General features: G+C 43.7%; 1 protein-coding gene across 2 annotated transcripts in view; it reads right to left on the bottom strand.

The window, feature by feature from the left end:
• Positions 1 to 1,012: 1,012 nt before the first annotated feature.
• The window catches only part of LOC147888281 (varicose-related protein-like), a 29,504-nt gene continuing 6,236 nt past the window's right edge, over positions 1,013 to 24,280 (bottom strand). Inside the window, exons 7-13 of one of the 2 annotated variants that reach the window (XM_087393397.1) lie at positions 22,438 to 24,114; positions 21,917 to 22,276; positions 20,801 to 20,917; positions 20,409 to 20,579; positions 12,142 to 12,297; positions 8,131 to 8,274; positions 1,013 to 1,343 (exon numbers count right to left, since the gene is read on the bottom strand). In XM_087393397.1, coding sequence (XP_087249523.1) covers positions 1,035 to 1,343; positions 8,131 to 8,274; positions 12,142 to 12,297; positions 20,409 to 20,579; positions 20,801 to 20,917; positions 21,917 to 22,276; positions 22,438 to 24,114 — 2,934 coding nt within the window. In that variant the 3' untranslated portion in view covers positions 1,013 to 1,034. Of the gene's footprint in view, positions 1,344 to 8,130; positions 8,275 to 12,141; positions 12,298 to 20,408; positions 20,580 to 20,795; positions 20,918 to 21,916; positions 22,277 to 22,437; positions 24,115 to 24,280 lie in introns of those variants that run through there. The other variant, XM_087393398.1, reaches the window with a different exon arrangement.

The raw sequence follows: 24,280 nt of genomic DNA, 5'->3' as shown, positions 1-24,280 counted from the left end.
ACAGTGGTCAGGGGCCAACTTGGACTTCACGTACCAATCCTTACTTTCATTCGCTTACACCACACAAATTGGCAAACGATTGCAACTTGCATAAAGACCCAAGAGAGACAATGGCTGTAACTGCCCACTTTTAGGGGCCTGCTAGAATCTAGCCACAAACCTTAGTTGCTACAAAGGGCTACCTATAGGTCCATCGTTGAGCACATGAGACGGGATGGCAGATGAACATCACCACGCATGAGGGCTCTAGGATAGTTTTCACTATTCCTATAGAGCTAGCTAGGAGGCCCAAAAATCGAGGCATGCACTTCAAATCCTTGCACAACTCTCCAAGGACCCCAGGGTGCTGACAAAGGCACAATTTGGCTCTTGGAGTGGGAGCAGATCTTCCTTTACATGCTGGAGGAGATCTCCATGGTCGGCTTCTAGGTCATAAATAAGAGGCGGCCAATGATTTCTTTGATAATCATCATCTGCAATTCGTTCTACTTCGAGGGTTGCTCACTGCAGCCTAGTGATCTCTTTACAGCAGATTTTGACCAGGGCACCCCCTGATGCCTATAACGCAAGATTGTTTACACTGCATTTGGGAACAAGGCCAATAGGGACCTTGGAGGACATCTACGCCTCAATAACATTTTGTAATACCTGTCACTTGGTTGTACAGTTCCCCCCTTTCTTTGGCTGTCCTGGGTTCTCATTGGCGGTGAGCTGGGATCCCTCCGACCTGAATAGCACCCATAGCTAGCTGATTGGACTTTGTTTCTTACACTTAATCAGAAGTTCCTATTTCTAGGAAGATCAAAATAAAAATAAGAGACTATCAAAGTAGCCAGAATGACCTACTGATTTGCTGGTTTATGTGTCTCTAGAATTAACAGTCCAAGGGAATTATTTACAATGGCATCATCATCTATGAAAAGCTCTCAGAGGCTACTTGATAGTGTTATGTGCTATGTGTTTGTCTATAACAGCTTCCATTTGTTAGTAGCCCGCATAAGAAAAGAACCTGTAAATGTTACTAAAAGCCCTATTCATTTACACATCGTTAATAGGGAGTTTACAATATGCATTACCAGCCGTGCTTGATTGGCTAAGTTGGCATCAGTGCTAAAAAAAGCCATATGTCGCTCCAGATTCTTATAAAGCTGCTCCAGGAAAGACCACATGTAGGATCTCAGCACCTGATCATTGGGATTCAAAGCAAGAGATGCCTGCTGTATCCATATAAGTTTCTGGAAAGTATCATTTCCTAGGTCGCTCCCCAATTGTTGAACCAGTAAAAGAAGAACTCCTTGACTTAAGGGAGGTGCTGTGACAGCAAACAAACTTCTTGGATCCACCTGATGCATGATACATGTCTCTGATCAGAAGTGAAATATCAGCTTATATTTGAAAATCAACCTGCACGAAAATACTTGGGAAACCTTGCAAAAGCATGGTATTACTGACAAATGAAAGGCTTTTGAACTGCACGATGCATGTTTCTAGATAGACAAAGGATGAGTCCAATGAAGTATTAGCAATCGTTTAAAAGACCTGCTTTGACTTGTAGATCCAGCTTTTTAATGGCCTATATAGAACTGCTCAAATCCCGTTATAGAATTTTATAATTTTGCCCCATTGAACACAGTAAGCTTTGATTAAGCATTGTCTTCAGCTCGATCAACCAGAAAACCAAAACAAAAAGCTTGTGCACACAGGAAAAACTACAGGTATTGTGAATGCTTTTACAATTATATTCATGTTTCCACACATCAAAACCACTTTTTTCTCCAACAACCACCTCCATCAAATGCATATCTTGACACATTTTGAGGCTAATCATCAGTGGGATCTGTCTCCAGCCTTCTTGTTGACTAAGTAAAACCTGCTGAGATTGTGTCGTTTAAGGATTGAAATGACATATGATATAGCCATCCTATGAAAGACACACGATCAGTAGTGATGATCAAGTCCCTAGAGAAATTGCTTTAATTTACAACCACTAAATCAATAGACCCTCTCAAAGGAGAGTGTAAACTGTTTCTCAACATATCTATACAAGCCCCTTGGAATATAGATAAACTTAGTCAACGTTTGCACAAGGAGCACCACTTAAAAACTAGCTCAACATTACTAGCTCTGGTGTAAAAATTTGGCACATTGTCGGTTACCCACAATGGAACTGTGCAATGGTCACTATCATAGGGCTTCACCCGCTTCTCACACAGAGGAGGTTACCGTGTGCTGGACTATCTCATTGGGACCCCCTCTCATTCATTTCCATACCTCAACCTGCCACTAGAAGCCAATCATGCATACTACCTTTCACCGTATCTATTAGGTCATCTCATTGTGCCTCATTTCCCACCACCTTGTAAGACATACAACCAGATCCAATCGCAACAGGACCTACATGACATACACAATGCCAATCTAGAATCTTGTAACACACGTCCAGGACCTTCCTTCTCTTGAAGCCCAAGCTGCCTCCATCAAAAAAGTCCTACAGACTGTTGCATGTCAGTCCTCCCCCTACACCATGAGATCCACCAAGGAAATCCCCAATAGTGTCTCCCAAAGTGGTAATGTAGAGGACAAACAGCCTCGCTCTAGCACAAATCCTAGGGTGAATGGTGACTAGTCCACCACAAAGGAGGCTAACTAATGACGCTAAAGAAATCGACCAAAACATATGGGTCAAGAATATTTGCACATTATATGAGGTTCCCAATCTCCCCAATTCCTTACCTTTTGTCCTTCAGACTCATCATGACTTCTACATATGGCACTTTGTGTGTGATGAATCATGATTCATGACGGACCATTATGTATGTACGTTCCACGAAATTATCTAGAGGGATGATTGATGACTCAAGCCTCCTAGATTTATTTTTCATCATCTTGTAGGTCATCCATGAATCATGAAATCTTTGAGCATGAATGAGTCATACTACATAGTTGACTATTAAGTTTGAGAGGTTTGTGTTCCTTGTATTTGTATCTTCATCGTGCATCTGTACATACAAAGGACCCAGATTTGCATACATACATCTTCATATGTATTGGTCGTAAAAGTAGGAGAGTCTCACACACACTGAGGATCGCCATCGGACAGCTGCAAGTCTAGTCACATCAGCTGAGGATTGAGGCAGGGAGAGCTGCAGGCTTGCCCAGAGAGCAGAGGATTTGTAGACTATGCCCGATGGGGGACGTCGAGATAGAGGAGCACTTTGTGAGTAATGAATCATGATGCATGACAGACCATTATGTATGTACGATGCACGAAATTGTCTGCTGTCTGCTGTTCAACCAACTTCTAGGGCTGTTCCAGGCTGAAACAAGCTCTTTCTGTTGGCTGGATTCTCTTCTTCTTCTTCGGCTCTATGCTACGGTCATTCTTGCTGAGATTCTGCAAGGTTGGATGCCCTGCCGTTGGCCCCGAAGAGGATTGGGACACTGGTTGTGATACTCTCTTCCTGAGGGTGCAGTGCCAAGCCTTGGGCTCAGTAATGTGAATGCATTGCTTGGCATGCTGTCGGGTTGTACTACTTGTGTTATGCATGGCTATTGAAGGGAACCAAGAGAATAGCATTGGGAGTTGATCACTATTACAACCACGGGTTGGCATTGTACTGGGTTGCACCTGCGGGTGAGCCCTTGAAGGGAGTCCCTTGTATTTGAGCTAACCAGTAATTAAATAAATACCGCAAGGGGCGCCAAGTGTTGGGGCCAATAGGTGTCACTTTGCATGCTTTTGAGTAGGGGCATTCTAGCCTCCCTTGTTTTAAATGGTGCAGTGATGCTATGCTGTGAAGTTACATGCTCTAAGTTCTGCTTGTGGGCAATGGCAATGGTTCAAGTTGGCTGTATTTCAGTTTTGTGAGATAATAGTGTCAGTTACACTACCCTTTGTCAGTCAAAGGCCGGTTACATCTGGAGACAATCGCACATTGCCTACCATGCCCCAGAGGATTTGGCAATGCCCCCTCATGATTGTTGCAAAGAATTGACGGATTTGTCAGGTATTCACATGGTGTATGGCAGCTTGGTTGATAAAGACGCACCACGCGCTCTCCATAGAGATGATCTCCCTAGCTTGAGAAGCATGTTACAAGTTAGGAGATCAAAGATTTGGTGCCTCCCTCCTGGCATCTCAAGCGCTCGCTATATGATAGTGTTTGGAAACATCATTGCCTGGAACATCTAGGTGGCATGTTAAAGCCAAGCAAGTGGGAAGAGAGCGGATCTCGCCGTATGCCACCCTTGAAAATATTTGGCTTGATTCTAAACCTTGTGTGCCATATGGGAGCAAGGTAAAAGGGTTCCAAAGAAGACCACCGAAAGGAAGGAGCATTTTTTCAACGCTTGGCTTGTATGCATTGTTTACATATTCAACGATCGGTCCACCACATTGGCTATTGGCACCTGTTTCTAGGGCACTCTGCCTAGTGAGCTATGACCTGTGAAGCAAGCTGCATGACAACTAACTTTTTCTTAGCGCCTCAGGGATAGCTCATTCTTTGTATTGTTTTCAAGTTTGAATAGAGCATAAATAGCTAAAGCTGCCTACCCAACTGCCTGAAGAGAGTGACATGAAACTTTTTCGATGTGCTATGCTACTCAATTTTATGCTTTTCTCAAGTGGAGTTGCTATAGTGTTGCCGTCCTGCATCTTGAATCTCCACAAACACTTCTCGCACATTAAAATGTGTGCCATTATGATAGTGCATGAGGTGCAACAAGGGGGAGGTTAGAATCTCGCCTAGAGATGACAAGTGGCAAATATATCAAGGGCATAATCCCATATACAAAAAGGGTTGTCAAATACCAAGGCATATGACGCCTTGGTGATAGGGACCTCCAATATCCCAAATCCACTTTTAAGGGGAGAGGTCCTTGGAGTGGCTATGTGGATGAGGGTTGGGAGCACACGGAAAGAAAGCCATGGCATAGTGACATGTTACAAAGAAGCTGACTAAAGAACCTGCAGTGGAGCACAAAATCCAAGGAGCTAACGGGTGGAGCTGTCCAAGCATGTGCAGAAGACATGAAAACCTAGGACAGCTGACCAATAGATCAGGACAGAGCAGAGCTAGGACAGAAGCTGGAAACATGATAGTCGAGGTGGAGTTGCCAAAAGCTTGGCAGAGAAGTCTAACACGTGCAACGTGGGCAGCGCCAAGCTGACTAGCAGCTGTTGATGCAGAAGAGCAAAAGACCACTAGCAAGGGCTGACCGGACAGCTGACTTGGTGGAACAGTTGATACAAAACAACTAACCAAGCATACCTGATGGGGTGTCACGCGGGATAAACGGTGTGACACGTGCGGACTAGAGCACAGGTCCAACATCATGTGTAGAGAGACTGGCCATGCAGATTTGCAGAGACTAAGAGAGCTGACGCGGTGCTACACGTGACACATGGCAAGGAAGGACAAGTCAAAGAGAGATAAATGGCCCCTTCAAAGGCCTTGACTCCTAAGGTAAAAATCACATAAATAAAGTGTGATACCGAGGCCTTACCTTCCAAGGTAAAATTCACATAGATAAAGTCCTCCAATGAAAAAGCCAAGAAAGAACCAAGTGCCGGATGGATTAACCAAACATGCAACATAGAAGATTCTCACAAGCTGAAGGACAATGAAGCCACATCATGAAAGCCGAGGATGCATTGAACGCACAGATCGCAAAGGGAGCACGTGAGGATGAAATTAATGGCAAGTTAGAACCCGAGTCATGATTAGGGGCTGTTAAAATATGCAGAATCATGAGAATGCATGAGGTGCGAAAAAGGCGACGATAGAACCTCACCTAGAGATGACAAGTGGCAAATATGTCAAAGGCATTATCACATATACAATATATACCTTTGTAAGACTAGAATATATCCAATCAATTATACAAAATGGGTTTTCAAATACCGAGGTATATCCGTGATAGGGACCTCCAAATTCCAATACCCCGGATCCACTTTTAAGGGGAGAGATTCTTGGAGTGGCTAGGTGGCTGAGGGTTTTGGCACCCTTAGCACAAGGCTCCGTTGAAAAAACACGTCAAAAACCTTGGCATGGCACACTTTCTTTGAGACATGAAAACATAATCTGTGGTTTGCCAAAACTCAGTTCCAAAACAATAGTGCAATAAGTCCAAATCTAGCATGACAAATATGCCTATGAAGTGAGTATCATAATCATCCACATAAAGGATGAGCAGTACCAAATCTTGTCCCCCTCTTATATAACATACAAATTTGACTCATGGGAGTAATCATAAAGACCTTCAACAATAAAAACTGATGTATGTATCTTCAGATACAGTGTATGAGGTGCTTTCTTTAGCCCATAAAGTGATTTCTTAACGTTGAATACCTTGTGCTCGTCCCAAAACAACAGACCCTGGGGTTGCTACACATAATGCTACAAGACCTCAAACATAGAGGGCTTCTTCTAGTTTTCCACCCAGCCTCGGATTCTCACTCCTGAGCTCGTCCCGCGTGATTTGTGAGGTTCCTCCCTCAAACCTCCTTTCCTGAGCTCCCTCTAGAATCCTCCCACCTAGCCCATTGCATGCCATGTGGACTTCTAGATGCCAAGTGTCCTTCTAGGGGACCTTAGTCTTTACCCCTTCTTGGCATCCCTCTCTAATGCTAGGCCCCACTTATGCCTAGCCACACTTATTTACATCCACCGTTGCAATGTCAAGCCCTCTTGGTTTCCCGCCTCACCACAATCGCGCCGCATGGCTCCAGGATTATGGCTGATGTAACACATAAGCTCCTCTCTAATATCACCATTCAAGAATACACTTTGACATCCATCTGATAAATTGACCAGCCATAATAGCAGCTAAGAATGGATTCTGTCATCCTTGTTATTGAAGCATACCCTCATAAGATCGTAATCGATTCCCTTATCCTATGCATACACCTTGGTATGTCAATATGCTTTCTACTTTTCCACCATCCCATTTGAGTGATTCGAACTTCAACCCATTCAGTGTCCACAATTATAAGTCAAGTAAATATCCCATGTGGTTATGCATCTAAACTCATTGTGGGATCAAAGGATTCAACGTTGTTTCATAAAAATATAATTGATTTGTAGTATCAACCCTCCAAAGACAAAGGCTTGCATTCAAGAAGATGTGCCTAGCATGGACTCTTTCCAAATCCATATTGCTACATCCTTATAATTATCTCCACTTTTACTTCACTTCAAACAAAACTCACTTGGGATTGTCATCCCTCCCATGCAATGGCGTGCCAATGTGACTTCTAAGTTTGCATGTTTATGTTTGTTTCATCCTCACAAAATGTGATCCATAACATTTGAGGTAGATATTCGTTCCTGAAGTAAATACGTGCACACCATAGGGTTATACATAGAGTATTGACTTGCTGAAGCAAACCTCCAAACAACATATTCTTCGTGAGACGACAAATGCCAAAATTCAGACAGCCAGCATTCCTTGGGGTTCAAATGACTTAATAATCGGCAGTCAACGGCTGGCATTAGGTGATGTCATCCATAAACTTCTTATCATGTTCTATGGACAAGAGCACCTTTTCAGTGCTTTGTGACTTGATAAAGCTAGACAGTGCAACAAAAGAAGCTATGTTAATTTTTTCAAACAAATGCTTTGGAGATTATTATTATCATTTGGATGAAATTTTTCTTCATAGATTCCATCTAACACAGCAAACAGGAAATACAGTATCTATATCGTGGACCTGTTCTATTGTGACAGTCGTTTTCACCTCGCATGAGAGGTCTAAAGATTGAGGCTCCCAAGACAAATGTCTCCCATACATCCACGTTATTCAAGAAGTCCATGGAAGGGGTATAGGGAAAATTGCTCAAATTACTCTGTAAGACTGTAATTCAGACATTAAAAATGACCACTTGAGTCAATTGTTCAGGATCGTATGAACACATTTAAGATTCTAGATTCTATTGCATCTGCAATCAGTAGCCCATGTGGAACTAATGAATTTCCATAAGCGAGCATAGATCAACAAAGTTATGGATGATGGTGTTTCGTAACCTATCTCAGTTTCTGAAGCTTAAACAGAGTGCCAACCATTTTTAACCTTGTCTTTCATTTTGTAGACGAATTGTAGTCATGCTTCATGCTGAAAGTACAAACCTGCTTGCATAGCCAGGAAACGAAAGAAACATTGCCCAATGATAAAGCAAGCTTGAAGGCCTCCTCGAATTGACCCTCTTTGACCAACCTTGCCAAATTTGCAGTGATGTCATATGACATACCAGAATGCTTCAAAGAAAGCACCTAAAATTGCACATAACACATAAGTTGTCAAAACTATACACCTTTTCACAAAAATTATGTTGCAACCAAGAGCAAGACCTTGAGAAGTTAGAACAAATAGAAACACAAATTAGAAACTCAAGCTGCGTGGTTCTCCAAGGCCTTGGCACGACAATGTATTTGCTCATTCTCATTATGCAAGTTGCCATTCAACAACTGACAGGCTGTTCAGGATAACAGTCATTAATTGATATAGCTATTGGTTAACCATGAAAAGCTTTCGACAGCTGAACCAATTGGTTCAACCACTGCAGTTGTTCAGGCACCAGAGATAGATGAAAAGTAGTAGTGTTAGAGACAAAATCAGCCATATGGCCCAACTGTTTAAATTGGCAATCACAGAAAGCTATGCTTATCTTGTGTAAAAAGATCCCACAGAAAGCAATCCAATAATAACTAATGAGAGGGTGAATTTGAGGCAGGGAATAACTTCAGAAATTATCTATCATCCCCAATAGAAAACACAGGAAATTTCTTTGAGTGATTAAAAAAGTGGCTTTGCAAATTTTAACACTAGTGCCAGGCCGTCCTTTTAAACTCCCTATTAAACACTAAAAGACAAAATTGAGAGCTTCTAGATGTCATCCCCATGATGCTCACCAAGGAACTTAAAATGAAGAAGTTCCAATATGACGGCTATGAATCCAATCTGATAAATTCTGAAATTTTCTGGGCTTCCATGCTAATCAAGTTTCGAGTTTACAAATCTTTTGAGACTGATCCAGACTTTGCCATTCACATCAAGCCTGTCCCCCTAATTCCATACGCTCTCAAGTTCGTTCCACATTGTGAGACCATTTCTATAGAGAAGGCATGCTGTCCCCCTGTCAGCCAAGCTACCATACCTGAAGTGACCATTCGTCCAATCCGCCACATCCTTGTAACAATCCTCAGCGAGCACTGCCATATCCTCTGTACTGAAGGTAGCTCCAAAAGCAGGGAACAGTCATCTCCGGGTCCCTTGCCGTAAAGCATAGGCATGTACCATCCCACCTCATCTGCTCTGGCCACGAATCTCTAGGAAGCCTACATAAGCCACCAGCCAGAGGAAATGGAATATCTTCCGCATCTGAAGGCTGATCCACAGTTGAGACCAAAACCTAGTAACTACTTCATGCAGCACCTACTGCTCCAACCAATATCTCTCCTGTAAGAGGGTATAAGGGGAGGTAACTAGCTATAGACGTCTACCAATGCAGGTGGTGGACCTCTGCACTATTATCTCAAATCACCGTTCTCTTGGGTTCCAATGCGTCTCTCTTGGTGACACGCCAGGCCATTTTGCGAAGGATTGCAGAAAGAAGGCGGCGGATCAGAAAAACAAGGAGTCGTCCGAAGAACTGTTCTTAGTGACATCTCCATGTGTTACTGAGGTATGATATGCTGCCCTAGAAACCACAGTGAAGATGTCTGACATCGAGATGTGGGTTGACGAGGAGTCAGAAACCTTTGTAAAGGTGAAGGACAGCATGGAGTGCTTGGAATCTTCCAGATGCATGGCTGTTGATACTGACACGAGGGTGGATTCCATGGAGTGCCCTAGGGTTTCATGTTCAGATGGATGCTGTAATTCAGAAGGGGACACTACAGGGTTGCACAGGCTATTGGTATGTGCCTCGATGAGGTGCATGGTTTGCTTTCAGAGCAAGCACACAGGCAGTACGACGGTCTAGTATGTACTTGATGTTCTTAAATTAAGCCTTTATAGCATGCTGTGGAGAGAATCTGCTCTTCATATGTCTCAGGTAATGCGAGATTGGAAGGAATGGGTCTCCTTCGAAGGAAGAAGGGGAAGTGTGGGTGCTTGTTCAAATCTCGGACACATATTGTTGGAAGGTGATGGACAAGGTGTACTGAAGCCAAAAGAGAACCTACTTCAGAGCTCAGTGAGAGTTCGTGCTCCAGGTTATCTAGAGATATTCTTGGGATTTCATTTCTCAAGATGGTTCTTTTCTTGCGGACCTTGCCAAAGGAAGAACGGGTTGAAACAAACCCTCAGAGCATGGTGCTTGGAAGACTCCAGGTTGTTCACTCATTATGAGGGGGACAACCAGGAGATCGTGGCGTTCGGATTGCTCAAGTTCGAAGGTAGGAACGTTACTGAAGGTGGTGGTGCCAGGAGGTGCTACCAGAGATGGACCTGTGTACCAGGATGGTGTGCGAAAGCGGAACCGGACCTGGTGAAGCGGGAGCCATTGGATGAAGAGCCAGGAAAAGATTTCGACATCAAAATGTTCCAGAGAACTACAACCATGAAGTTAGTGGAGCATCGTCATCGAAGTGTTGGTATTGCGCTGAGATGTGTCGGTGAGAGGGGGTGTTGGAAAGGTCGCCTCCCTAGCTGTAAGCCCTCTAATGAGGAGAGCACGGGGGGGGTGGACCTAGGAACTAATGGAAGGCCACATAGGCAGCATCATAGCTGCCATGGGGGTCAGGGATCACATAAAGAAAAGGTTAGCAAGGGGCTGCCACATGGACAGCAGCAAGGTTGTCATGTGGGCAGCACATATAGAAAAGAATCTGGTAGATGGAAGCCCCCATGGAGGACAGCAGGGGCTTGGCAGTTGGAAAGGCCCACGTGGCTGTCTATGGTTGGCTGAGGCAGATCTGCACAGGTGAATTATCCTGAACAGAGTGATGAGCTGGCGCGAAGAAGACCCTGCAAAGTGGTCCAGCAAAGGGGCCGAGGTGGAGACTATGGTGGGCCAGCCACTTGGCCATAGATGTGCCCAAGGATGGGGCCCAATGGGGGGCTGCCCTTGGGGCCTGGCAGCAGTTCAAGAGGCCAGCAAAGGGCCCTTAAATAGGGAAAGAGAGGCAGCCAACCAAGCCAACCTAAGGGTCGGTTGGTTAGGACTGCTCAGCCTGCATAAGTCGGCCAGGGGGGGTCAGTACAAATCCCCCTACTGGTCGGCCATTTTTGGAGGGCTCAGCCCCTATAAAAGGGAGGGCCTTGTGCCCTCATATCCATCACTTGGAGCAGCAGAAAAGCCCCATCAGAAAGGAGTGCAGGAAGCTTGTCTTGGGCCTCATCAATGGAGGAGAAGGGAGCATACAAACAGAAGCTGCAGACTTAGCTGAGGGTGCTGCCCACCTAGGCTGGTGCAAAGACAGCAAGGTGGAAGGGATTGGACAAAGAGTCTACTATGCTGGAGGTGGAGCACACGGGCTCTCAAGTCTAGAGAGATTCGGCAGATCGTAGAAATACCTTGTGGTAAGATCAAAGGACCATGCTTTGGTGGGACTTTGGATCTATCTCTCTTTTGTTGTGTCCATAGTTTTGGATGGAAATATATTGTTTTGGTAGCTTCTATATCTGGCTGGATTATTGTCTATTGATGAATCTGCACATCTATGTGATGCACATACGTTTAAGAAGTTTGTGATTCCACTCCCCCCAAACACTGTGTGAGCTCTTGGGCTATTCTATCCGTCTTCCACTGCGCGTACCCTCTGTTGGTTGATTTCTAACATTGAGGGTTTCCCTAAGAATATTATGCAGTATATGTGCAAGACCACCTGCATGCGTACTTGCATCATTTCCAGAAAAAGAACAACAAAAATAATCTAAAATCAGAAAAAATTTGTTTAATAGGAGCATGGTTACCAGTAGAAACATTGATTTGTAAAGTGGTAGTATTGTGCAGTCTGAAATATAGTTGGTGTCGCAAATATCAAAATATAAGGAATTTTTTATTTATTTTTTAAACATCAACCATTCCTTCACATCTTGCATGTCATCACCTATCAGAGCTGAGACGTTCCTTCTAAATGTGTGTCATTTAAAAGGAAAAAGAATAAGTATAAGAATACAACCAAAAAATTTACCTTCTCCTGAAAATCAGCAACATTTTGCAGACCACCAGACGTGACAAAACCACTCTGTGCACTTGCATATTCAGCTCTATCTCGAATCCTTGCCTCCCCATCTTGGAGCTCCCCTTTCAAGAAAGCTACAGTAGATGATGAAGAGGCCAATATGTCCTACAATCGATTCAGCAGAGGATATTAAAACAAGGGTCACATAATCCATGTAAAAAATAAAGGATCACCCTTAAATTGCTTATGAAATTAATGTATGGAGCCATTCCAAATCTCAAATTATAGCTCCTTATGAAAACAATCTCATCTAATAAATCACTAATCAACAAGAGATATCTATTGTGGGAGCTAATATAGACTGTACACAGGTCTATGAACAGAAATCTGTAAAGGGACTCAAGTGCTAACCCATTGCTCATGGTTGAAGTACTAGAGGGGGTGATCCCAATACTGCCTAATGCTTGGAACCTTTTTTCCAGCATGCCGATATAGAAATTTTGCATACAAGTTGACTCCTAGTGAAGTAATTATGCTCTTTCACAATGTATAACAGTGGCCATAATTAGCAAAAGTGTCTTGCATATACCTAGATGAGTCCAGGCACATGCCCAAACTCATCCTCTAAAAACACAACACAGTGCAGTTTCGATATCATGATAGTCACTCATAAGGTTGAAAACCATAAACTCCATCACGTATAGCACGGACTAGCTACTATGACAAGATTTTTGCCTTTCCAAAGGGGTTTTAGGGAAGAAAAACAAGAGAGAGGGAGAGAGAGGGAAAAGGTAATAATTTTATAATTTATTTAACATAAGACATGACTACTATCACCCAACCATCAAACGGGGTTTCAATCAGATCACCTAAGAAACAACACAAGATCTACTAAGGCTATTAACCACTATGCGTAAAGAGCAAAAGTACCTAGAGTATAACTAAGTACCTTAAGAATACAATAGAACAGCATTGGTACCCTAAAGAAATAGAAGATGGCGGAGAGCTCAACACTAAACACTAAGCAATTCAGAAGCTGAAAATGCTGCCTAGAACTGCAGCCGAAAATCGTGCCCCAAAGTTATAGAGCAGCAGTAGCTTGAAGGGCCTGAAGGGGGGAAGAAGAGCAAGAGTCAGAGAGTGAGAGAGAGAAAAGACTCCAATGTGCGGGTGTGAAGTGATGAGCCACACCACAAACTCTTTAGTTTTATTAGGATTAGGTTTTACCCTATGACTGTCTTAAGACAGTCATAGGTGTCCTATCTTTAATGAAGGGTTGGCAATGTGCCTTTACCCCAACAACCTCCCACCTAAAGGCCAATGTGCCTAAAGGGGAGAAAAGAATAAAAATTACAGCAATATACAGTTACTGTATACAAGACCATATAATAAGAATGGTCTCATCCTAATCCCATGATGTGGCGGCAATGTGCAAACCGCTCTGTAGGCAAGCTCTTAGTGAGCAAATCTGCAGGATTATCATCAGTATGTACTTTCACAAGCTCAAGTCGCTTGTCTTCCAGTACCTCCCTGATGAAATGATATTTCACTTCTATGTGCTTGGTCTTCTGATGAAAGACCGGATTCTTTGCCAACATAATAGCACTCTGACTATCACAATGCAAAACTGGCATATCTCCTGTAATGCCCAAATCTCCCACCAGCCGAGTAAGCCATATTGCTTCCTTGCAAGCCTCAGTGGCTGCAACATATTCAGCTTCAGTAGTTGACAGTGCAACGCATTTCTGCAACCGAGACACCCATGATATAGCACCTCCTGCAAATGTGAAAATATAACCGGTAGTAGACTTCCGGTTATCTGCATTCCCTGCATAGTCTGAATCTGTAAAACCATGCACCAATGCATCCTGCCTACCATAGCATATGCACAGTCTTTGGTACCCTTGAGATACCTCAAGACACCTTTCACTGCTTCCCAGTGCCGCTTGCCTGGATTTGCCATATACCTGCTGATGACTCCCACCGCAAAAGCAATATCCGGACGAGTGGCAACCATGGCATACATCAAAGATCCAATTGCAGATGCATATGGAACCTTGGCCATTTCAGCCTTATCATCTTCTGATCTGGGGCTGTCCTTACTGCTGAGTTTTAAATGTGGAGGTAACAGGGTACTAATAGACTTCCCCCCCTCCATTTTAAAACGCTGCAGTACTTTGTCAATGTACTCTTTCTGTGACAGAAACAAAAGTCCCTTGGACCTGTCACGAGTAATCCGCATGCCAAGAATATGATTTGCATCACCCAAGTCTTTCATGTCAAAAGACTTATGCAGTTGTTTCTTCAAAGCACTAATCTCATGCTGAGATTTACTGGCAATAAGCATGTCATCCACATATAGGATGAGTAGCATCAAACTGCCATCCTTTGCCCGTTTGGTGTACAAGCAATGATCGGTCTCACACCTATGATACCCTTGGGACTGCATGAAGGCATCAAACTTCTTGTACCATTCTCTTGGCGCCTGCTTGAGTCCATACAAGCTCCTCTTGAGCTTACACACAAGCTGCTCTTTCCCTTTAACAGCATATCCCTCTGGCTGACTCATATAGAGCTCATCATGGAGATCTCCGTGAAGAAAGGCTGTCTTCACATCCATCTGACATAAATCCATGTCGTCATGAGCAACAAGAGCTAACACTGCTCTCAAAGTAGTCATCTTGACTACAGGGGAAAAGATCTCATCAAAGTCAATGCCCTTCTCCTGCTTAAATCCCTTGGCAACCAATCTGGCCTTATACCTAGGTAAAGCATTTGAATCCACTTTGACTTTGTAAACCCACTTGCATGGCAAAACCTTTCTGCCTGCAAGTAACTGCACCAAGTCCCATGTATCATTTTGAAGTAGGGAGTCCATTTCTGACTGCATGGCTTTCTCCCACTTCTTTTTCTCTGTTCTTCCCATAGCTTCCTTGAAGCTGGAAGGCTCACCACAATCTGTCAGCATGATAAAATCAGCCACATTATTGGTTCCTGGAACAAACCTGGCAGGAGGCCGTTGTGCACGGGTGCTCCTCCTAACAAAATGTTCCGGATTAGGCTGCTGTCCAGCCTGTTCTTCATGCATGACGGGTGGCTGTACCACTATATCTGGCTGTTCTACAGCCCCATCTGCTGGCATATCTAGTGGTGGATCATTGGCAAAATTATCTGGCTGATTTTCAGCCTGTATACCCTCTTGAGCAGGGTTATCTGCAGCAGGCTGCTGCTGCATATAAATGGGCATTCTTTGCTGTCCAACATCATCATAAATAACCCTCCTGTATTCCACAGGTTGCACGGGTTCCTTGTGTACACTATCCTCTTTAAAGATGACATCATTGCTGCGTATAATCTTCCGTTTAACGGGATCCCATAACCTGTACCCCATTTCACCTTCGTCACCATAACCCATAAAGATGCATCTGATAGACTTTGGATCCAGTTTGGTGCGCAGTTCTTTGCGTACATGAGCAAAGCACTCGCAGCCAAATACACGTAAGTGCTTATATGAAGGTGGCTTGCCAGACCACACTTCCTCTGGCACTTTCAACTCCAAAGCCTTGTTTGGCGACCTGTTAATAATGTGAACTGCTGTTTGCACGGCTTCTGCCCAAAAGCCATGGGGTAATGCAGCATAAGACAACATACAGCGAACCTTCTCCTGAATAGTTCGATTCATCCGCTCACTTGCACCATTTTGAGATGCATTATGAGGAGTTGTGAGTTCCTGTTTGATGCCCTTAGCTTGGCAAAACAGCACAAAAGCATGTGACACATACTCACCCCCATTATCGGATCTGAGGCATTTCAGCCTACGACCTGTCCGATTCTCAACCTGAGCGACAAACTTCTTGAAAGCATCTAAGGCATCGCCCTTATGCTTCAAGAAATAGACCCACACTTTGCGTGTGGCATCATCAATGAAAGTAATAAAATATTTTGCACCCCCTAGTGATAACTGTGGCATCTCACACAAATCAGTGTGCACTAGATCAAGTGGTGCTCTATTCTGGGGAGTTCTCCTCTTATGAGGAGTCACAGAATGCTTGCCAAATATACAATGATCACAAGTAGGCAGATCTGAAAAAGAAAAAGACGGCAGATAACCCAAACGTGACAGTTCTTGCATTCCTTTAACAGACATGTGTCCCAACCGGCTATGCCACAATGAAACCTTTGGCAGCTCGGTTATGGCAACAACATGATTACCCACACTGGAAACATAAAGAGGGTACAAGGTATCACTTTTAAAACCCTCAGCCACTACAGTCTGGCCATCAGTAATCACCCATTTGGAATTCCCAAATGTGGTGTGGTAACCACTGTCATCCAATAAGCCAGTGCTAATCAGATTTTTCTTGATTTGCGGCACATGGCGGACACCATCAAGCATGAATATGCGTCCATCAGGAAATACTATCTGTATACTGCCAATCCCTGCAATCTGACATGCATAGTTGTTCCCAAGATGAACAACTCCATGAGTACCTGTGTAGGAAGTAAACCACTCCCTATGAGGAGTAACATGAAAAGAGGCACCTGAATCCAAGAGCCAGGTGTGCATGTCGTGACCATCAATAACCAAGGCATGTGCTATTACAGCAGAAGAGCATAAAATATCATGTATGTCACTGTCACTGTCCTCTGCTGCAACATTCACTGCATCCAAGTCATCTGCCTTGGCCTTGCCTTTGCCTTTGCTTGCATTTCCTGCATCCTTTGTTTCAGCCTTCTTGGCTTTTTGATCCCGTATGAACTTGAAGCACTTAGACTTCACATGTCCCTTCTTGCCACAATAAAAGCATTCAATATCCTTTTTACCACGGGACTGACTTCGGGATTTGGACTTACTAGCAGATCTCCCCTTCTGCTGAGTTCTGCCTCTATCCTGTACCTGCAAGGCATTTGAAGACTTGCTGCTCGCATTATTCTTCCTGCTCATCTCCTCCATAAGGAGAGAGCTCTCTACATCAGCATAAATAAGAGTGACATTCGAATTTGACAGGGTGGTCTTGAAAGTGTCCCAACTCTCAGGGAGGGTACACAGCAAGAAAGTAGCCTTGAACTCCTCATCAAGATTCAATCCCTGTGCAATCAGCTGTGTAAAGATGGCATTGAACTCACTCAAGTGTGAGGTCATAGCTGTACCTTCCTTCATGCGAAGATCAACCAGCTTCTTCAACCAATAAACCTTACTGGCTGAGCTCTTTTGGGCATACAATTCTTCTAGCCTTTGCCATAGACCATAAGAGGTCTTTTCAGCCTGAACATTGAACACAAGAGTGTCAGAAATAGTGAGCATGATAGCTGCCCTTGCGGACAAATCAAGCTCTTCCCAGTCATCAGCTGCCATGTCAGATGGCTTGACACCCTTCACCCTTATGGGCTTAGAAATCTTCTTTAATAGAAGTACATTCAAGCACTGTTCTGCCCATAATGCATAATTGTGTGCTCCTTCCAGTTTCTTTATGTTCAGAATTGAAGAATCACTTCCCCCTGATGCCATATCAGATAAGAAAAGTATCTGACTCACTGGAAGTAAAAAGACTGAATAAAAATTCTGATTTCTCAGAAAAAACCTGCTCTATCAAGAGCCAGGAGCACTCACAATAGTGCTGTTTTTTACTGTCAGGAAAATCTGCAGCAAAACAGTAAATGTCACTGTAAATACTGTACCTTCTGACACACTGTACCGTGCTCAAAGAGGCATAAACACAGTAATTTCAGACTGCTGCAGCTGCTCAACAAGTGCTTAACAGTGCATAATCAGCTGACAAGGCACAAACACTGCTGTAAACACTACTGTACTGACTGTACTGATCACTTCTCTCACCTCTAATGAGGTATTGCACTGAGTTAATATGCATAAACCACTTGGTAAACTCCCAAAAAAAAATGACACTTCAGCCTGTCACAAAACCTGCAACAGAAAATGGGATAAATCCCAAGCAATCACCCTTCTGCCAAGGGGATAAAATGCATCTGAAGATCTCTGTCGGTGACCCAAGTGCTATCAAACAAAATCTGAGCAAAAGCCCCTTGATCTGACACCGGAACCAAGTGAAGAACACCTCAACACTGACGTAGCATGCAATATGAAAATCTCTCTGACAAAATCATCCAACAGTGTAATGCATATACTGCCCTGTGTAGAATTGACATACACAGGTCCCAACGTACAAACACTCAATGAGGAACCTTTTGAGCATTGTCAACGATGGACAGTTAGGGACCGAGTAAACTCGATGCGCCCTGGCCAAGCGTGGCTCAACTGAGGTTCTCTGAGTTTTTTTGCACAAGAAATGTGACCTGCAAGAAAATGTCACCTCGACACTGCGGAAATCAAGACAAATGTGTGCTCTCTGGCACCACACTGCCTCAAGGCATACAATGCATCACCTGCCGGGCAAAAGCCCTATGATCTGCTCACCTGTAAACTGAGGTTCAAACCCAGTAAAAGCATATGTCCTCTTGCAAAATCAAGGCATTACCTTCCCAGAACAAAATAACTGTGCAATCAACCACACACTGTGGTTCTCTTTTCCTCAAGCACGAGGTAAATGAAGGTACTTGCTGTACTTTCAAGAAAACACAGTTCTGTGAACTGAAAAATGATCCTTAATCAAGAGGAATGAAGAGCAGAGTGCTCTTTCACCTCTCTTTCTTCCCCAAACAAAAATGTACCTATTGTACTTTCGTACTTGCTGTACTTGTGCAAAAGCCAAATCCAAGGAGAGAAGTTGCCTCTGACACAGATCCCAAAAAAAAAAAAAAACCTCCCTGCTGCAAAAAAAAAACGGAAGCAGCTCCCTGCTGAAAGACCTGTCAACGTACAGTACGGTAATCTGTACTGTACGGCACAGGGCCGTCCGTACGGATGTACGGACGTACGGCCACCGTACGGATGTACGGCGCGCGAAGGAGGCCTGCGGCAGCTCCTGCGCGATGCACCGATGTGCTGCTTCCTTTGCGAAGTGGCGCGCTGCTGCGCCGCCCTGACCTGCGCAATGCGCCGCCGCCCTGGCTGCTCGACGCGCTGCCGCCTTGCGCCCAGCCCTGCGCCCAGATCCGATACGTGCCCACGCTCGTAGCCCGTGCCCGCGTCCGCGCTCTGCTCACGCTGCCCGCCGATGCGACGCCCGTCCGTACGGATGTATGGACAACGTACGTCCGTACGGCGCTGCTTTGCTCGCGCGCGCTGCTGAGGGTACTGAGGGCTTCAAGGCCCGAGGGGCTTGGGAGTGGAGAAGGGTAGGAGAGGCTGGCTCTGATACCAGTTGAAGGGCCTGAAGGGGGGAAGAAGAGCAAGAGTCAGAGAGTGAGAGAGAGAAAAGACTCCAATGTGCAGGTGTGAAGTGATGAGCCACACCACAAACTCTTTAGTTTTATTAGGATTAGGTTTTACCCTATGACTGTCTTAAGACAGTCATAGGTGTCCTATCTTTAATGAAGGGTTGGCAATGTGCCTTTACCCCAACATAGCTCACCTTTATCGGAAGGTAAGATGTCAACTTAAGACGGACAAAGGATTAACACAATCCTTCTGAGACCAGCTAGGGCACTACACACTCTTACTACTCATGTACACAGATGATGTAGTGCTCTTTGTGTATATGCAGGAGGACCTCCAGAAATTGATGTCTGTTCTGGATCAGTTTTGTGAAAGCAGTGGACTATCTATTAATGCAGGGAAAACAAAGACAATGATTGCCAAAACAATTCAGCCTAAAGAGCTGCCACACATCACCTACCTTGGGCAATGCATACAGACAGTAATGGGATTTCTCATCTCCCAGCTTTAGATGCGTGATTTGTGCATTTAAGCTGGTGGCTAAAGAGTGCTTTGATTCCTCCTCGAATTCTCCTATCCATGCATGTCCAGTTATCTCTGAGGTCTAGACCTATATATGGGCAAGACCAAACGATCTCAGATTCTTTTGCCTAAAATGTATATGCAGCGTGTCCTGTCACAATGATGATGAACTTTGGCATTGTTTATGTGATAGGGAATCGAATGCACAAGCGTGCACTACACAAACTCTTTCCCCAAACAAGCCATCATTATACCAAGTATTGGCATGCAGAATATAGCGTGAATATTGCACATGCACATGTCTGCAAAGTATGTGCATGCAGTGCATGCATGCACACATGAGAGAGAGAGAGAGAGAGAGAGAGAGAGAGAGGGGAGGGGGGATGGAGGGGGGGGGGGGAGGAGGGGCGCTATGTACCAGCCCATTTTACGTTCTTTTCAACACATCTTGGGAATTTACCTTTACAGATGAAGCGAGAGCGAAGGAAGTAGAACCAACTTGTTGCTCTACTAAGGCAAGAAATTCTGGCAGCTCTTCACACAATAATCCATAGGCTTGTTCTGACATATTGTCACAAAAGGATTGAAATCTAGGAAAAGCCTGATTTTCGAAGCAACAACGGAGATCATCCTGTCATTCAAAAAAGTGTTGTCATCAGATGACATATGCCAAAGCATAAAGAACTTATAAGGGAGCATAACACAATCAAGAGTGTGAAGCATGTGTACTGAAACCAAGGCACTGATTTGATAAGGAAAGAGAGATCACTAATTCATCCCTACACACAATTGAATCAAAAATGAAAATCCATGAGAAAGGACATTAAATTCAATTGCAACCACTTACTAGACCTGCAATGAATGTTTGCCAAATGTCATGAAATGGTTCTGAAACTGTGCTGGTACTAAAGAATCCAATACACCTGAGAGAGACCTCTGTAGTTGTCCAATAATCTTTTCATGGAGACCCTTCAGAAAATGAATGAACCAACCAACCAAGAAAGAAAAGCAATTGAGAAACTCTCTCTCTCTCTCTCTCTCTCTCTCTCTCTCTCTCTCTAGTTTTGTGCAAAAACACGCAGAAAAGATAAAGATTCGTAGAAAAACTCATAAAAAGGAAGATACGAAGGTTTAGATATCACAGGAGTTCACTTTGCACCAGCTTAAACAAAGAGCCATGGAACTCATCGAAGTAAAGGAAGCAAGGAAGGAGGGTAAATGGGCTGTTTACAGAGAAGGAAAAGCATTTATCAGGGAATTCAAATCTAATCATAAAGACTCTCTGTCTTAAACTGATGTTATGATGGCCATGTTAGTATTACAAATAGTTATGTTTTTATAATAAGTTTGAAGATGCTTCATGCACTCCCATGGAGATGCTTCATGCATTTACTTTTTTGGGATTCAATGTAATTAGCTCCTCATATATTTTTGTTCTTCTGCAGATGTTAATACAACTCTCTTTCATTCTTCCTTCCTTGCTTTCTTTCTCTCAATAGACTCTACTTCTACTTCTACTTCTCAAATGGACAGTGTAGTTTTCACTTTACAATAATCACCTGCAAGGTTGAAAACCATAAACCACAGTGTTTGACATTTAAGCTCTTCTAAAATATCTTAGCTGACTGCGAATAGCTAAGACAAGTGCTCAAAGATATTGCTTCAAAATAAGGGACGCACTAGCTAATACTAGAATCCAGTTACACCTCTTGCCACTTGCAGTAAGAAAATTCAGCTCTCAGACAATCGTAAATATTAAGCGCACTACTAACACTAACTGAGTCCAAATGCTTAATAGAATATTACAAATGGCATTTGTGCAGCTGTGTGCATGATGCATTTGTACCTTAGCATATATCCAAAAAACACAAGCAATAGACTAAAGCATACTTCAGACAAAAATCATCAAGCAAAGCACCTCCCTTCAGCACCATTATGATCTACATAGCTAACAGCATAGATTCACACCTCTAAATTTTTAGATACAGCTGTTGCAGTCACAGTATCAACATTCAAAGAAGTAAGGTGAGCAATCCTGGTTCCAATCGATGTCATCTCTGTCTTGAACACATGATTTAAGGCTGACACTACTTCCTTTTCCACAAAATTTCTTACAACACTTGTCAAATGCTGAAAACGTTCCTGCTGAAAAGCAGCCTCCTCTCTCTTTATGCTGTCAGTTTGGCTCCAGAAAGAGTCCATGTGGACGTTAAGAGAATTGTCCAAAGTCTGTTCAAAAGCAGATTCCATTCGCTTGATCTCTGTGGCAAAAGGAGCAGCAAATGACAGTGAAACATCCCTCTGCAGCTCCTTTTGCGAGGCCAAGAGCTGCAAACCATAGAATGAAAGCACATACACCAAAAAGGAATAAATGATGCTTTCAGACAACCTTTTTAAAAGAAATATGATCAGCTTCGGCTCAATTCCAGACCACAGAACTCACTCCTGGACAATTATCGCAAAAACATCAGACTCAGAAAACTACTTACTTGGTCAAAGAATTCCTGCATTGTGGAAACTTGCACTGCCAAGTCTTCCAATGCCATTCCAGGAAAGGTAACACTCCCCTGAGAACATTCCTCTCTTTCTTCAAGCACTTGGGATGTCTCTTCACCAACTGACACTGGCATTGACATAGAATCATAAATTCTTGGTGCTCTAGTATCACTATCGCTGTTCTTGTTTTTGTTCCTTTTTTTCTTGGCATTGCTTGAATGCATTGCTGTCCCTGGGAGGCATTCAAAAATGCTTGCAGACTCCTTTGCCTGTTGCTCACACTTCCTGAAAGCCCCTGGATAGATCTTCTCTTGAAGTGCATTCTCCTCTTGACAAGGGCCGACTTTTTCATGCTCAGAAACACCCACTGATACTCCAGTGCCGAGTGCTGACACATAAAGTTGTGAGCCTGTTTCCCTCTGAATCTCATATTGTCCAGCATCTAATGGAATGCTTTTGTCCTGCATTGAAGCAATAGGGCAAGTCTCTGATTGATCAAGGCAAGGGTCCATTTGGGCTCTCGTTACTAAATTTACACTTTCAGCATGAAGACCGACACTTGCCTCTTTTTGCCTTGTGCTTCTATTCAGCTTATCTGCAACAACTGCAGCAGCTTCAAAGCAGGCCATAGCCATGAGCTCGGACGGTGTGATAAGATCAGACCTAGTACACACACTTTGTAGATCTATGTGAGAAGAATCCCCAGAGGACAAAGTTACAGCTCCCACGGCTATGACAGCATCTTCAGTAACCTTGGACTTGTCCTCTTCTTCAGGCAGAAGAGTCAAAGTTGGTGAGAATTGTTGCCTCGCATTTAATGACCTGCATCCTCCAGAAGGCTCATCAACATGTGTACCAGGAGGTAAGTTCGATGCCCTGCCTTCTGGATGAAGCTCACTACTTGCTCCATGTGGACTTTTTGAGACAAGGGCCAAAGGACTCAACGAGCGTGGCAAAGTAGTCTCTTTGATGTCTGTGGCCTCTTTTGCAGGCGCACTCTTCATGGTCTTCTTTAAGGTTGCAGCTATCCAATTCGGCACCTCCACCCAACTTCCAAATCCAGATCCTGAATCAGCAACAAGGTTGTGGCCGTTGTGCTCGCATAGGAGACCTGGGTTGCCTGCTTCAGGCCTCTCTTCTATGGATACTTCTTTAACTTCACTTATTTTATTTCCTTTTTCTGCTTCATCAGAAGCAGAAGTTTTAGAAAGGCTCAATCCAGTGTACGCACTACAACTTTGTGAAAAACAGGATTCCTCCTCCTTGGAAGGAATACACAGCGAGACATTAAGAAAGTACTGTTGAATGACCTGAGTTTGGACACAGAAAACCTGGACTATGCCTTTACAATTGACCACAATGTCAGCCATGGCTGTAAGACTTAAAATTGGCATAGACATGGAAAACTCAACCAGATAATCCATTCGTGTTGCCAGTGCAGAGCTTCCAAAGTCTAGATGTATGGAATACAACGCATGTTTCTTTGAATTCCCTAATAAGATCAACCCAGCTTGTGGTATTACACAGACTTGATTGAAAAAAGCTTGCTCCACATTGCCTTCATCAGAGCTCTTAAATTCAAGTGTCTGTACAGACCGCCACATGTTACTATCCAAGGACCCTTCCGTGTTTCCAGGTATCCAAAGCTTCAGATTGTGGTTTATAGGTCCCTGCAATCACAGACCTGATAAGAGCTAGATCTCACACCAAGTTTTTCAAAAAATAACAAAAAAAAAAGACAGATCATCTAGCCTTATCAAAGTGAATACTTATTTCATGAGCTCTTTACCATTGCCATTGCAAGACTACAATCATTGAGCGAATAGAACCAATTAG

This window comes from Dipteris shenzhenensis, chromosome 22 (assembly GCF_047967505.1).
Source record: "Dipteris shenzhenensis isolate YYH24624 ecotype China chromosome 22, Dip_SZ_1.0, whole genome shotgun sequence".
Classification (NCBI taxonomy): domain Eukaryota; kingdom Viridiplantae; phylum Streptophyta; class Polypodiopsida; order Gleicheniales; family Dipteridaceae; genus Dipteris; species Dipteris shenzhenensis.
Note: the sequence above shows the minus strand (reverse complement) of the source record. Positions and strands in the feature narration are given on the sequence as shown.